Source organism: Pseudophryne corroboree, chromosome 11, assembly GCF_028390025.1.
Source record: "Pseudophryne corroboree isolate aPseCor3 chromosome 11, aPseCor3.hap2, whole genome shotgun sequence".
Classification (NCBI taxonomy): Eukaryota; Metazoa; Chordata; class Amphibia; order Anura; family Myobatrachidae; genus Pseudophryne; species Pseudophryne corroboree.
Genome location: NC_086454.1, coordinates 333,610,753 through 333,626,170, shown reverse-complemented (window position 1 = coordinate 333,626,170; position 15,418 = coordinate 333,610,753). Strand labels below are relative to the sequence as shown.

The 15,418-nt window shown below is 48.3% G+C and overlaps 1 protein-coding gene across 2 annotated transcripts in view; it reads right to left on the bottom strand.

Annotated features, from left to right (window-relative positions):
* The window catches only part of BCO1 (beta-carotene oxygenase 1), an 81,389-nt gene that overhangs the window by 27,420 nt on the left and 38,551 nt on the right, over positions 1-15,418 (bottom strand). For both annotated transcript variants that reach the window (XM_063945780.1, XM_063945781.1), the window contains exons 5-8: positions 12,861-13,008; positions 11,608-11,831; positions 10,073-10,330; positions 3,606-3,711 (exon numbers count right to left, since the gene is read on the bottom strand). In XM_063945780.1, the coding sequence (XP_063801850.1) occupies positions 3,606-3,711; positions 10,073-10,330; positions 11,608-11,831; positions 12,861-13,008 (736 nt within the window). The remainder of the gene's footprint in view (positions 1-3,605; positions 3,712-10,072; positions 10,331-11,607; positions 11,832-12,860; positions 13,009-15,418) is intronic.

Sequence of the window (15,418 nt, the reverse complement as noted above, 5' to 3'; positions counted from 1 at the left end):
TTTCTGCTCAGCGGTGAGGTCACTTTCGGTCAACCGCAGGGCAGAAAGTTCCCACCATTGGTTACAATGGAGCGCATAGGCGCTACATTGTAACACTGCCGTGTGCCGCCTGTCAGTCAGTACAGGAGCACACAGCCGATCAGGAGGGTGCTACAACGTGGCGCTCCCTGATTGGCTGAAGAAACCCACTTAGACATCAGTCAGAGTGGGTTTCTGGCATTCGGGGAAAGGGGGCCCATGTGCAAACATGGGTCCCCTTTCAGTGCGTGGCTCGGCTCTCCGTTTTTTTATTTTATTCAAGTACGTGGATTACAAATGGATGCTACGAGGAGCCTGGGACCCTGGATCTGGTGAGTAGAATTTATTCAACAGGTACCCCATGGATTCTACTGGAGAAGAGGACAGACCCTCGTGTGAACATAAGGTAAGTATGTATGTATGTTTGTGTGGATGCATGTAATAAAACTTTACTTTCAAGGTGTGTGTGTATTGTCTTTTTTTGGGTATTTTTTTAGTAGTAGTACTACAGGTACCAGCGGGCCCGTTTTTCCGCCGCATGCTGGTACTTGTGGTTCTCCAAGTACCAGCATGCGGGGGAGGCTTGCTGGGCCTTGTAGTACTGCTACTAAAAACAATATCTTTTCATTTTCACAAAAGGCTATCAGCCCCCCATCCGCAGCCAATTGGATGGGGGGGACAGCCTCGGGCTTCACCCCTGGCCCTTGGGTGGCTGGGGGGGGGGACCCCTTGATTGAAGGGGTCCCCACTCCCCCAGGGTACCCCGGCCAGGGGTGACTAGTTGGATTTTTGATGCCACGGCCGCAGGGCACTATATAAAAGTGACCCCCGGCTGTGGCATTATCTGTCCAGCTAGTGGAGCCCGGTGCTGGTTTTAAAAATACGGGGACCCCTACTCTTTTTGTCCCCCGTATTTTTGGAACCATGACCAGGCGCAGAGCCCGATGCTGGTTGCTTAAATATGGGGGAACCCATGTCATTTTTCCCCCCATATTTCTGCAACCAGGATCGGCTCAAAGAGCCCGAGGCTGGTTATGCTTAGATGGGGGGACCCCACGCAATTTTTTTTTAAGTTTTACAGTGTGTATTTAAAAAAAAAAAAAAAAATGAACCCCAGCACGGATCACACAGATCCGGCCGAGATTCATTGTGATAAAGTCGGCAGTGTTTTGCTAATCACTGCCGTAAAAAACGGGAAAAAAACACGAATGACATCGACATCGGAACAAATGAAAAATCCGAATACGACAGCTTAGTAAATTAGGCGTAATAAATTCAAAAAGTTGCAGTTTTACACTTTCGATGTCATTCGTGATTGAACTTTGACCTTTTTCCGAAAATTACGAATGTTAGTAAATATACCCCACTGTCTTTCACAGAAAAAAAAAATGCATTGTCCATCACAGAAAAAATAAAACCCACACTGTCCCCCATAGGAAAAATAAAACCCACACTGTCCCCCACAGGAAAAATAAAACACAATGTCCACAACAGGAAAGATTTAAAAAAAACATTGTCCTCCACAGGGGAAAAAAAACAACAACAACAACAACATATTGTCCTCAACAGAAAAAAAACAACACATTGTCCCAAACAGGAAAAATTAAAAAAACTATCCACCAGTGGGGAAAAAAAACACATTGTTCTCAACAGTAAAAAAACAAAACACATTGTCCCCCACAGGAAAAAAAGAACACATTGTCCCCCACAGTAGAAATAAAACACATTGTCCCCCACAAGAAAAAAATATTGTCCCCCACAGTAGAAATAAAACACATTGTCCCCCACAAGAAAAAAATATTGTCCCCAACAGGAAAAAAAACATTGTTCCCTACAGGATAAAAATAACACATTGTCACACAAAGGAAAAAACAAACAAACAAATGTTCTCTACAAAAAAAAAACATTGTCTCCCACAGAAAAAACAACAACAACATATGGCCCCACAGAAAAAATAACATATTGTCCTGCACTGGAAAAAATGAAAACACATGGGGGTTCATTCCGAGTTGATCGCTCGCTAGCAATTTTTTGCTGTGCTGCGATCAGATAGTCGCCGCCTATGGGGGAGTGTATTTTCGCTTTGCAAGTGTGCGAACGCTTTTGCATCCGACGGCACAAACGTTTTTTGTAGTTTCTGAGTAGCTCTGGACTTACTCAGCCGCTGCGATCACTTCAGTCTTTTTGGTCCCGGAACTGACGTCAGACACCCGCCCTGCAAACGCTTAGACACGCCTGCGTTTTTCCAAACACTCCCAGAAAACGGTCAGTTGACACCCACAAACGCCCTCTTCCTGTCAATCTCCTTGCGATCGGCTTTGCGAATGGATTCTTCGTTAAATCTATTGCCCAGCACCGATCCTCTTTGTACCATTACGACACGCCTACGCATTGCGGTGCATACGCATGCGCAGTTTTGACGAGATTTAACCTGATTGCAGCGCTGCAAAAAGTTGCTTGCGAGCGATCAACTCGGAATGACCCCCTTTGTCTCCAGTGGAAAAAAAAACACATGGGTTCCCACAGAAAAAAACACCCCACACATTAATTTCCACAGCCACTCTGCACAAAACTTACCTTGCATGTCAGTTTGTTGAGGAAGATGAGAGAGTGGAGCTCCCAGTCCCTCCCTACCCTCCGCCATGGACAGTGCCTTAAGTCCAGCAGTGGCTGCAGCCTGAGTGCACACTCCACTCCAGAGAACTGAAAGGGCATGATAGTGGAGGGCAGCACAAGCTATGATGTAATGCCACTGCAAGCCACGGCCCGGGCCATATCAGGCACTGCAGTAGCCATCACCAGTCTTGATCAGTAGAGGGTCCCAGTGGCGGCTGCACCCCTTACAGGCGGCGCCCAGAGGCAAATGCTTCCATTGCCTCTGGAAGTTAAGCCCCTGGTTAGAAGTTAATTAGTTAATACTTTATCTCTTTCCACTTTATCTCTTCCCAAGAATTGATAATCCCTCCCAGTAGCAACAATGGGGGTCATTCCGAGTTGTTAGCTCGTTGCCGATTTTCGCAACGTAGCGATTAAGGCAAAAATGCGCATGCTCATGGTACGCAGTGCGCATGCGGTAAGTATTTTAGCACAAAACTTAGTAGATTTACTCACGTCCGAACGAAGAATTTTCACTGTTGAAGTGATCGGAGTGTGATTGACAGGAAGTGGGTGTTTCCGGGCGGAAACTGGCCGTTTTCTGGGAGTGTGCGGAAAAACGCAGGCGTGCCAGGAAAAAACGCGGGAGTGTCTGGAGAAACGGGGGAGTGGCTGGCCGAACGCAGGGCGTGTTTGTGACGTCAAACCAGGAATGAAACAGCCTGAGCTGATCGCAATCTGTGAGTAGGTCTGGAGCTACTCAGAAACTGCTAAGAATTTTCTATTCGCAATTCTGCTAATCTTTCGTTCGCTATTCTGCTAAGCGAAGATACACTCCCAGAGGGCGGCGGCCTAGCGTGTGCAATGCTGCTAAAACCAGCTAGCGAGCGAACAACTCGGAATGACCCCCAATGTACAAATACTTGATTGTCCAGAGGCTTATGGTAATATTAGTATGAGCCACAGATAAAAGTAAATGCAGCACTCAGTACCTTCACATAGGATCTCTGGGTTGCAGCATATCTCGCCGTCTTTGTCTCTGACCGCTGTTGCGCTTGTATCAGGCAGTCTTACAAGGTTTGCTCCTACGTTTGCTTTCTTTACAGTGATAACGACAGAAAATATATAATTCATTAGTTTGCATTTATAACATCGCAGTGTAGCCTAATATAATGTGAAATAAAACACTGCAGCAGTACAGAAGAGTATATAGGCAAATGTGACAAATAATAGTGACGTTTTTATGGACAATATAAGCAGAATTGTTTTCACTGCAGGCGGTACATTTGGCTAATAGAGAAACCTCCCCGATCCGCACACAAATAGATGGCCAAACACGTAAATAGAGCTCAGTAGACCATTGAACCAACCAGTGAGAAGTTTCCATAGACAGGAACACATCTAACGGAGTTACTAAGAAGCATGTTTCAAAATCCGACAGAACGTGCAGCAGAATAGACGAATCAAATAGATGACACAGAGCGGGCTGTATTAAGATACATCGCCGCCCCTCGCCACTTATCGCAGCGATGTTGATCGCATATGTACTAACATATGCGATCAATATCGCAATGCGGCGACAGAGGCCCCCCGCGATACCTGTGAAGTGGTCTGTGGGGGTCTCCGTCACCTCCCTGGGATCTTCACACTGCCTACACGCCGGGAAGCAGCAGCAGGCTTCCACCGGCGCCTCCTCCGCCCCCCTGCAGCTGGAAGGACCTCCGGCTGTGTTGCTAGGGGGAGGAGGAGATTACCTTCCGGTACCAGGGCTGCCTGGAGGAAGGTATGCGGCGGTCGGCAATAAGAAGCCCATAGGCTTCTATAGGGTATCGCCATCCAGAGATGGCGATACCCTGGACGGCGAAAATACGGCGGTAGGGTCTTAGTACATTTGAAAATGCGGTAAAACCCCCGGTTTCGGGGGTTTTACCGCATTTGTCCTTTAGTACATCCCGTTCCCTGTGAGAAGAATGATCTGCTGAATCCTGCACAGATCAATGTGATCTGAGCTTCTGTGTGTTACAGTGTAAGGTTAAAAAAAATGCATGGGGTCCCTCCCAGGAGTATAACCAACCCCTGACCTTTGAGCCAATTCTGGTACTGTATAGATGGGGGGGGACCGTGCAGCTTCTTCCAGTATCCAGCCTCGGGCTTAACCAGCAGGGGGACGGGAGGTAATGCCATAGCTGGGAGACACACATCACGGGGTCCCCACGCCATCACATTATCCTAACACCAACTAGTCTGCCCAGGCCTGGAACTTCCTGGAAAGCGTCTCTGTACAAATCGTCGCGGCTGTGGCATTAGCGTATTTTCTCAGATCTGATGCACACAGGATCACAGGAGCAAGGGCATTTGCATCCACCTCTATATCAGGCCCACAGTTACCCCGTGCTGGCCAACAGCCATAATAGTGCCCTTTTACCGAACCAGAAGCAAAAGGAAGATCAGGTAAAATAAATGGTGACACTCCCCCCGCCTCTATGTTTCCGTGCATCCGATTTACTCTAAATGTCTGAGACAAGTTGAATAAACAATTAGACTTGGCCCCATACTCCTCCCCACTGACCCCGCTCTGTAGGAATGCACAGTTTCCTATGGGTTGTATCTCCACCTACTTACATCCCCGGCCAGCATTGTGGCTGCTCAACTTTAACTACATCCTTGGTGTATTTGCTCTCCGTTCCTTTGCGGGGATGTGCGACAAACATGATCTACGCTCACACTTACAATTTGCGTAAATGCAAATTAAGTTTTGGTTTTGTTCCATCCCAATGCCACTCATCTAAACTTAGAGACCCCGCACCTTTTGAGTGGAAATGCCTTTACAATCCAGGCGTTAAAGGTGCTATCTCCCTGTTTTACGCCACTGTGGTTTCTACCCCAGCCCTTGAACCTTTTAAAAAGGCATGGAAAAGAGACCTAGTGTGCCCTGTGGACCCGGAGGAGTGCTCACTCAATCCGATCTAGGCTCCCTAAGTCATCTATAACACTACTATCAGAGTGTCACGATCCGGGTTATTGGACACGATTATTTACCTTCCAAGTGTCTCCTGAGACTGGCCCAGCATTCCAAAACGGGATTCCATCTGCGCTGTCTGTGTGCAGCGCGCTCTATATCATTGCCTCAGGTCTCTTCCCTGTGATCCCGCAGCGCTGTCATGGCAGCCTTACAGCTTAGTTACACCGTTTTTAAGAATGGCGTCTCCTGCCCTCCGCGGCCTCCACCGCCATTACTGCTGTTTACCACATGGAATATACAGACAGACTTTCCCTCCAAATGCAAACATGGGCGCAGCCATGTTCTTTCTCATCACATGTCATTCTACAACCTATCCGCTGCACTCTGGATTCTGCCTAATTTTCCAGCCAATGTCTGCTTCCCAGCTGGTATAAATATCCTGCCCCTGGGCTGGATAATCGTCAGTGCTTTGGTTGTCTAACCTGTGCACATGTCTTTCCTGCTTGTGGATTCTACAGCTTGTTTCTCCAGGTATTCCAGCTCCTGTGATTCAGCTCCACTAAGAGACCCGCACCTGTTTCCATCCTGCGGTGCAGCCTGACTTCTGCAGTGTTCCAGCATTGCTCCTGGTTACTCGCTACGATCAGACACCGGCTTCCTGCTCACAGCGTTGGTCCTGCTTCGCCTCCAGCGGTGTCCTGGTATCGTTTTCAACTTCTCCTTCCTGCAGCACTGCTCTCCATACTTCACAGCGCACTTACCATGGCCTACCAGCTTTCCACAGTGCTCCTGAGTCGCTAGTATTCTGCAAGCGGTGCTCTACAGTTTCTTCAGTTCATTTCAACGTTATCAGCGGTATTCCAATATCGCTTGCATCCGTGACCATTCTACAACCGAACCACAGTTTTCATCGATGCTCACCATCGAACTCTAACTACAGTGGTGAGTTCTGCACACCTTTCGTTCATACCGGTTCCATCCGGCACTCTCTGCAATTATACCAAGTAGCATCTACTCCTGTGCTTCTGTGTTACTCCAGCCTCTGTATACCATCTGCTGGGCAGTACCAGTTCATACCTCTCCTCAGCGGTTAGCTGTGGCATACGGACTTACCATCTCCAGTTCTGGCAAGGACTCTATAACATTCTGTTCTGCAAGCTACAGCACTAATTACCTCTGTGCGTCTGGGAACTGTACTGTAACTTATCACTGCACATCTACTGTGAAGTATTGCATATCCATGGTGTCTAAAGCTGTGTGTTCAATAAAACTGACTTTACTTTTTACAACTTCGTTGTCGTTGTCACGCCTTCGGGCAAATGGTGCTAGATCTCCTGTATGTCTAGGAACCCAATACTACCTCCCTGGTTCACCTACACGCCAGCCCCTACATCTGAGGCTTCCCCAGGTCAGCACATGCTTACAAATATTTTCCAGGTGGTATATGGTCGCAAAACAACTACATTCTATCTATCCTCACATTTCTATTTTGGAGAAACTGCTGCCACTTAGGTTCCCATTTCCATGTTTGGTGGGATTGCCCGGCTCTGTCAACCTTCTGGAATGATGTTCTGGATCTTATCAACAGAACAACTGGTGTCTCTGTCCCTAGAGACCCATATATTGTTCTGCTAGGCAAGCCCATCAAAGATGATATGGACAGGCTTACTTGGCAAATCTGTAATGAGGCTAAACTTCAACTAGCCACGGATTGGAAGAACACTTCTCTACCATCTATGGTCATGATTAAATATGGCAGGTGACCTCCAGGGAATATGTTACTAGTCTGTTACATGACCCAGTGCACTTATTCCATCGGGTCTGGGCTCCATGGTATGGCAGACATAATAAGCCGGCCCCGGAAATTTATAGAAGCATTCCTAATGGGGGTGCGGTCTGAAGAGGGGGTGGGGTCTGTTGAGGGGGCGGGACACCTACTCATAGGGCCTGATTGTACTCAACTGCGGCTTCTTTGCATCTTTTGCAACAGTTGTGTCTGAGGCCAGGGGCGTATTAGGAACGAAAAGTGGCCCTCTAAAATTTTGTAGAAGTGGCCTGACGTCAGCAGAACAACAGGTATAACATGCCGTTTAGCCATGGTAGCACCACTGGATGGCAGAGTTGCTGTACTGCAGAGATGGTATAACAGAATGAATGGGGACAATGCCGTGTACTGAGTGTATTGGGCTGCCTGTCGTGGGGGTGGTGGGGTCACATGACCAGGGCCGTTTCTAGCCAATTTGGCTCCCAGGGCGAGATTGAAAAATGCGCCTTCCCCCCCATTCACATAAAGAGTAAAAGCATGCGCAAGGGTGTGTGGCCTCGTTAAAATGGGCGTGTCTTTGTTAAGATGGGCGTGGCCTCATCTGATTTCATCATCACGGCCACCACAGGATTAAAAAAAAAAAAAAAAAGTCCTCATTTGACACATTACAGCAGGCACGTGACCCCATTTTACACAGCACGGCAGGCAAGTGTCCCCATTTTACACAGCACGGGAGGCAAGTGTCCCCATTTTACACAGCACGGTAGGCAAGTGTCCCCATTTTACACATTGTGGCAGGCACGTGTCCCGATTTTACACATTGCGGCAGGCACGTGCCCCCATTTTACACATTGCGGCAGGAAAGTGTCCCCATTTTACACATTGCGGCAGGCACGTGCCCCCATTTTACACAGTACGGCAGGCACGTGCCCCCATTTTACACATTACAGCAGACTGCGTCCCCATTTTACACATAACGGCAGGCAAGTGTCCCCATTTTACACATTCCGGCAAGCAAGTGTCCCCATTTTACACATTCCGGCAGACTGCGTCCCCATTTTACACATTACGGCAGGCAAGAGTCCCTATTTTACACATTCCGGCAGGCAAGTGTCCCCATTTTACACATTCCGGCAGGCAAGTGTCCCTATTTTACACATTAAGGCAGGCACGTGCCCCCATTTTACACATTCCGGCACACTGCGTCCCCATTTTACACATTACGGCAGGCAAGAGTCCCCATTTTATACATTCCGGCAGACAGGTGTCCCCATTTTACACAGTACGGCAGGTGGGGGGGGGGGGGGAGAGAGAGAGAGGGAGGTGGGGCTGACTTACATTTGAAGCGGTTCTTCCCGCTCTTCAGCCGCCTCTCCCTCGTCTGCGCGGCTCCGCCGCCGGCCGGCTTGGCTCCCCCTTCTCCCTCCTCCCGAGTGCCCAGCTCGGGGTATCGCGGAATGACGCGATTGCGTCGTGACGTCACGATGCAATTGCGTCATTCCGCAAAACCCCGCCCCCCGAGCTGGGCACTCGGGAGGAGAGGGGAGGGGGGATTCAAAGTCCTTAGGAAGTGCCGCGGCGGGCGCCCCGTGCGGTTGCACGGCTCGCCCGCCGCAAGAAACGGCACTGCACATGACAACACAGAAAACAGGCCAAACACAGACTCACTGGCCTACCGGGAATCTCCTGGTGGGCCCTGTTACCTATCCGGCCCTGAGCCTCTACCTGGTTCAATTTAATAGCTGTTACTAATTCTGCTGTTTGCTCCTACTGATTCAGCTGCCTTTTTGTCCATATGGCTGATTACATTTGCCATTCTTGTAGATGTCATTTATTTCCTTCTTGCTCTTCCTCTTCCTTTCCTCCTTCACTTTCTTGTCCTCCCTTTTTTCTCTCCCTTCTTGTTCCATTTCTATGGTACGGTTTTCTATTTTACTTCCAATAAAATAAACTTCCAGCAGATCTTAATTATATTCATATTCCTGAAAGATGTTCTCAGTGTTTTATTAGACTACTTGGTTTTCATCTGTTTGCTTCTTTGTTCTACCTATTACCAATGTACTACCTATTACCAATCAGCTAATCTGAATGTCAGTTCTGCTGTATTTTCTCTCTGCGGTAACAAATAAAAAGGTTTAAAAATAAATAAATGGTGATGGATAGTATGGATTTTCAGCAGGTGACTGTCTTAATATTCCTACAATAACCAGATCTTTTGTATCTCCGTCTTTTACTGTGTCTTCTTATTTATCCGTCCCACGCCTCCGCAGCAGCACAGAATCGCCAATGGCTGCTTTAATATTGCTGGCTGATAATGTTAGTGGCAAACAGTAGCGGCAGATGCATTCCCAACCGCCAGCTACAATTGTCTTTCTGCTGCTTTATGTATCAGTGGCCTCACAACTCCTAGGGGTAAATTTACTAAGATGGGAGTTCTATTTAAGATGGGATGTTGCCCATAGTAACCAATCAGATTCTACTTCTCATTTATCTAGCACCTTCTAGAAGATAAAACCTGGAATCTGATTGGTTGCTATGGGCAACATCCCATCTTAAATAGAACTCCCATCTTAGTAAATTTACCCCCTAGACTGAGCAGACCCAAGTCACGGTATCAGACATAATAGCAAACTGATTGAACTGCTGTAAAATTCAATAGTAGCTTCATCAGCCAAACACGTGATCAGTCATATTTTGGGAAAATTAATTCCATGAGATGACCAGAAACTGACCTTATCATATTGCAGAGGGACAACGAATCGTTTAGCGTATGGTATAGAGGTCATTGCCGTCTCCTGCGTTAAGTCGTTCCTTAAATTAGCCATATAAAACATTTCATACAAACTATTGTTCTTGTACATGATAATATCAAATACAACATGGCCGTCCTCTTCATACGCATTAATGTGATGATAGGTCACCAAGGCATCAGAATAATATTTCTCTGCAACTGGCTTCTTGGTCCTTTTATCAATGATGTGAAACCAAGTCTGAAAATCAAAGGGAAATACACATTTTAAATCAGGCCTGAAGAAAGCGTTTGCCCAAACTTCACATTTCCTATTCACATACATATCAGGGTAACTAAATCTACATCGTTGTGTCAAGGTGTACCCATACCTCCCAACTGTCCTGATTCTTAGGGGACAGTCACGCTATTCGGATACTGTCTCATGGGCAGGGGGTAAGTTTGGAAGCCTTTGATAACTGCTACCCTGCAAGTGATCCCTGATCTGAAAACTGAGGGAGATGAGCCAGGGGGCTGCTCAGGGAGCACTGAGCATGCCTCCAAAATGCAGAAAACAGAATCGTGCCTCAAGGCCACTCCCTATCACCCGAGGCCGATTCCCCGCTTGTGGTCATGCATGCAAGGGTCCTGAGTCAATGGAAGCAATAGTTGGGAGGCCAGGTACACACTATAACGATATCAGCGTGATTTGTAATTTCCGGAAAATTGTGCATATCATGCAGTGTGTACCCCCAATTGTGCGCTCCCGTGGGTCGTTAATGATATTTTCTGGTTGACCGTGATGCATGTTCAATCAGAAGATATCGTAAACAATACCATGTTGCTGAACGCAGCATGGGATGTTATTACATCGTCCCATCGTACCACTGCATCGTGCAGTGCGTTCACACGTTATGAAATGTCGGCCCGTCGGCACATCGTTCCTAACAGTCCTTGGCTAATGTACACAGGTTGGTATAGTCCATATTGCACACCAAATGGAAATCTGAAACCACAATAGATTCATTAGGATCTTTCAGTCTGTGCCTTTAAATAACCAGTGCATAGACCCATACCGAACAACCGCCCCGATTTTAGCGGGATTGTCCCACCTTTCGGGCACTGCTCCACCATCCTACCAGCAAGGCTGCAGTGACTCAGGGTCAGGAGGCCCTCTCTCACCTGCTGCTCTGCTTAGAAGAGCAAGCAGTGAATAGATGTCATGCAAATGCACGTGGCATCTGTTCACTGGAGAGAGGTACTGGGGGAATGCCCAGCAGCTACCCGAGTGTAACTGGGCATGCCCCCAACGTGACCAGAATGGGGCTCATGTGTACGTCATTTCCTGCAACACCACGTCCTCTTTCCTGACCTATGACTCACAAAAGCTGGGAGGTATGTAGGCCTCTATTATGTAAATGACCCCCAGAATACACGGGTAGCTATGAGAACACCAACATGAGGCAAAGGTAATTGGTACACATGGCTCTCTGTAGACCCTGCCCACTTGAGACCTACATACAGCAGAACATTTTGTACCTTCTCATCATCATGGAAGGTGATGCATGAAGCCCAGTTGACACCACGGAAGTAGGCTGTCGCCATCTTCAAGATATCCAACTTTAAAGGCTGTTCTACAAAAATGATGTAGTTTTCCGTCATCCCGAAGCTGTGATAGTAGCTGGGACTCAGAAGGCGATGGGCAGGAATGGAACAAAGAACTTCTGCATTTTTCAGGGGTGACCTTTTCTTATTATCTTGACCTAGGACAAAAACATTTCACGTTAGTGCAAAGATATTTTGGATGGATGATATACTAACAGTATCCTGTAGCAGCTTGCACACTCCACATCCAGTTAGTCCCCCAACAACCTCACTTTGTTTTGGCAAGAACCAACACATGATGAGCTATTCCGTATTAAAATCGTGGGCAGGTACAGTCTTTATGCTGATGGTGTGGCCGATGGCTGTCCAACTGAGAGGCCTAATGGCTGCACGTTCAAAGGCAGAGCATCAGACAGGCGCGGAATGTCCATCTGAACATGGCCGCCGGTGTCAGTGCACCTGTGTATTTGCTGTATTTGCTGAATGCAACACACCCGTGTCTGGCTAGTGGCTCCCCCAGTTACCTCCCAAAAACACCCACCAAAATTGCATGGGTCTGCATGCACTTTTGATCTGCATCTCAGAGCGGTAACGTTCGGGAAGCATGTGCAGTCTGAGAACATTGGCTGCTTCCGTCTGAGGCTGTCCCTCTGACCACCTATGAATCAGGCCCAGAATACCTGGATTCCCCTCAACACGGGCCTTCATAGCAGTCACAATGGCATGGAGTCCTACATGTTGACTTCCTGGCCGGGAGCACTACCCGAGATTTGGGAGCCTTACGGTCGTCCTGAGAGAGTAGGCAGGTATGACACTTGCAGCACTGTTTGAAATGTAATAGGCCCTGGGCTGACACCAAAAACTGCAGTACTGAAAACCACCACTGATCCCAGCCTTTGAAAGGCTGCATTAATATAGGGCATGTATTACCTTGCAGCACATTAGGTCATAGAAACAGCTTCATGTAATATATCAGTGATGGCGAACCTTTGGCACTCCAGCTGTTGTTGAACTACACATCCCAGTATGCCCTGCTACAGTTTTGCTATTTGGCCATGCTAAAACTGTAGCAGTGCATGCTGGAATGTGTAGTTCAACAACAGCTGGAGTGCCAAAGGTTCCCCATCACTGTAATATATGCAATCAAAGCCTTGTGTTCAAGCACGGAATTCTTTTTACTGTCTTACCTGCAACTGTGGGAGGAATCCTAAATATCATGTACTTTGTTTTCCCTTTTTCACCAATGGATGTCCCCATATTTAATGTGTTCCCTGCACTGTCATAATGGGGGTGAGATGTTGCTAAATTAACCGTCACATACTTCATATAGTCCACCTAGAAAATACAGAAAGATAACAGAACAGTTAAAGTGACAACTAAACCCAGGAATGCAAAACTTTAAAAGTTAAAAGTCCGTCTATCGGAAAATGATAAACTAAATTCCATAGCCCTGGGGGGCGGCGGCCTGTAAGATCTTTTGCATAGCCTCCGCCCACCAGGACTTTCTCCAAACTCTTCCTCGCTAATCCACTATCGTCGCACTGACACCCGCTTCTTCATGCTGGCTAATATTAGCTGGCACAAGGTGGCAGGGCGATGATGTGGCTCACTACAATTGGCTCTATACAGCCATATTTAAAATAGGAAATGCCGCCATAGCACACCTGCTGCTATACTCAGGAGCGGTCCTTGGTGCGGGCAAGCAGTGCCTTTGCCCGGGGCGCTGCGGCCTGGGGGCGCGGCCGCAGTCACCCCGGTGGCACCGCCGCCTGCCCGCACTCCGCTCCCCGCTCCACGGCTGCAGCAGACGCCGTGGGCTGTGTGTGGGAGTCCGCTGCAGCCGGCTCCAGGCACAGACACTAGAGGTCGTTATTGACCTCTAGTGTCTGTGCGGCGCTATGGGAGAGACGTCATTGACGTCTCTTCCATAGAGAGGAGCGGGCGGCCAGACTGACGGAGCAGCAGAAGAAGCAGGAGCGGGGCAGTGGTAAGTATTGTTTTTAATATTTTGTGTGTGTGTGTGTGTGTGTGTGTGTGTGTGTGTGTGTGTGTGTGTTTGTAAGCGGGGGGCACAGCGACAGGGGGCAAATAAAGAGGGGGCACAACAACTGGGGGCAAATAAAGAGGAGGCACAGATACTGGGGGCAAATAAAGAGAGGGCACAACTACTGGGGGCAAATAAAGAGAGGGCACAACTACTGGGGGCAAATAAAGAGGAGGCACAAATACTGGGGACACAACTACTGGGGGCAAATAAAGAGGAGGTGCAAATAAAGAGGGGGCACAACTACTGGGGGCAAATAAAGAGGAGGCACAAATACTGGGAGCAAATAAAGAGGGGGCACAACTACTGGGGGCAAATAAAGAGGAGGCACAAATACTGGGAGCAAATAAAGAGGGGGCACAACTACTGGGGGCAAATAAAGAGGGGGCAAATCAACTGGGGGGCACAGCTACTGAGAGCATAACTGGCCACGCCCCTCCCCTATGAAGCCACGCCCCCCGCACACTAACTGTTTTGCCACGGAGAGGGGGGGGGGGGGCGCCAGTGGAAACTCTCGCACTGGGCGCCACAAGGGGTAGAACCGGCCCTGGCTATACTCTGCACTAATGCCATACACACATCATCCCTCCACCTCCGCCATGTCACACCGAGTCCAACAGCATTGGCAGATGGTACATGAATCCCTCTAGATCCCGCACCACTGCCACGATGATGGTGTTCAGGGCTGCCGGGCTTGGAGATCGGTCACCTGCTCCAGTCTCAGCAGGATACACAATTGTATATTGGTCAGCAGTCAGGTCTCCTAGTTTTTAGGCATGTTTAAAACCAGGAGCCTCCACAGGCGACCAGGATCAGGTGTATGGGTCGGTCGGCAGGGGGGGGGACACTTGTCCGATGTCGGACAAACCAGTCGGTTGGGAGTTGGATCTCTCGAGAACTGTGTACCCAGCTTTAGAGAAACAATTGTGTTCGCGGTCATAACAACTCACCAGAAAATAATAGGATTTTAATTACCTACCGGTAAATCATTTTTTCGGAGTCCTTAGAGGATGCTGGGGTCCACATTAGTACCACAGGGTATAGATGGGTCCCTTGGGAGCCATGGGCACTTTAAGAGTTTAATAGTGTGGGCTGGCTCCTCCCTCTATGCCCCTCCTACCAGACTCAGTTTAGAAACAGTGCCCGAGGAGACGGACATACTTCGAGAGAAGGAAATACACAGATAGTGGCGAGATTCATACCAGCTCACACATAACAAGGCAAACCAAGCTAACTAGCTTGAACAAGTCAGAAACAGCTGAACAACAGTACTTAACCAAGTAACAATGCAGCACTTAACCAAGTAACAAGGCAGTACTGAACCAAGGAATTACTGCAGGAAAACGAAACGCTGGGCGGGCGCCCAGCATCCTCTACGGACTACGAGAAAAGGATTTACCGGTAGGTAATTAAAATCCTATTTTCTTTTACATCCTAGAGGATGCTGGCGTCCACATTAGTACCATGGGGATGTACTAAAGCTCCCAGTACGGGAGGGAGAGCGCGGAGTCTCCTGCAAAACTGATTGACCAAACTTTAGGTCCTCAGAGGCCAAAGTATCGAACTTGTAGAACTTAGCAAACGTATTCAACCCTGACCAAGTAGCCGCTCGGCAAAGTTGTAAAGCCGAGACACCCCGGGCAGCCGCCCAGGAAGAACCCACCTTACGAGTAGAGTGGGCCTTAACAGATTTTGGACACG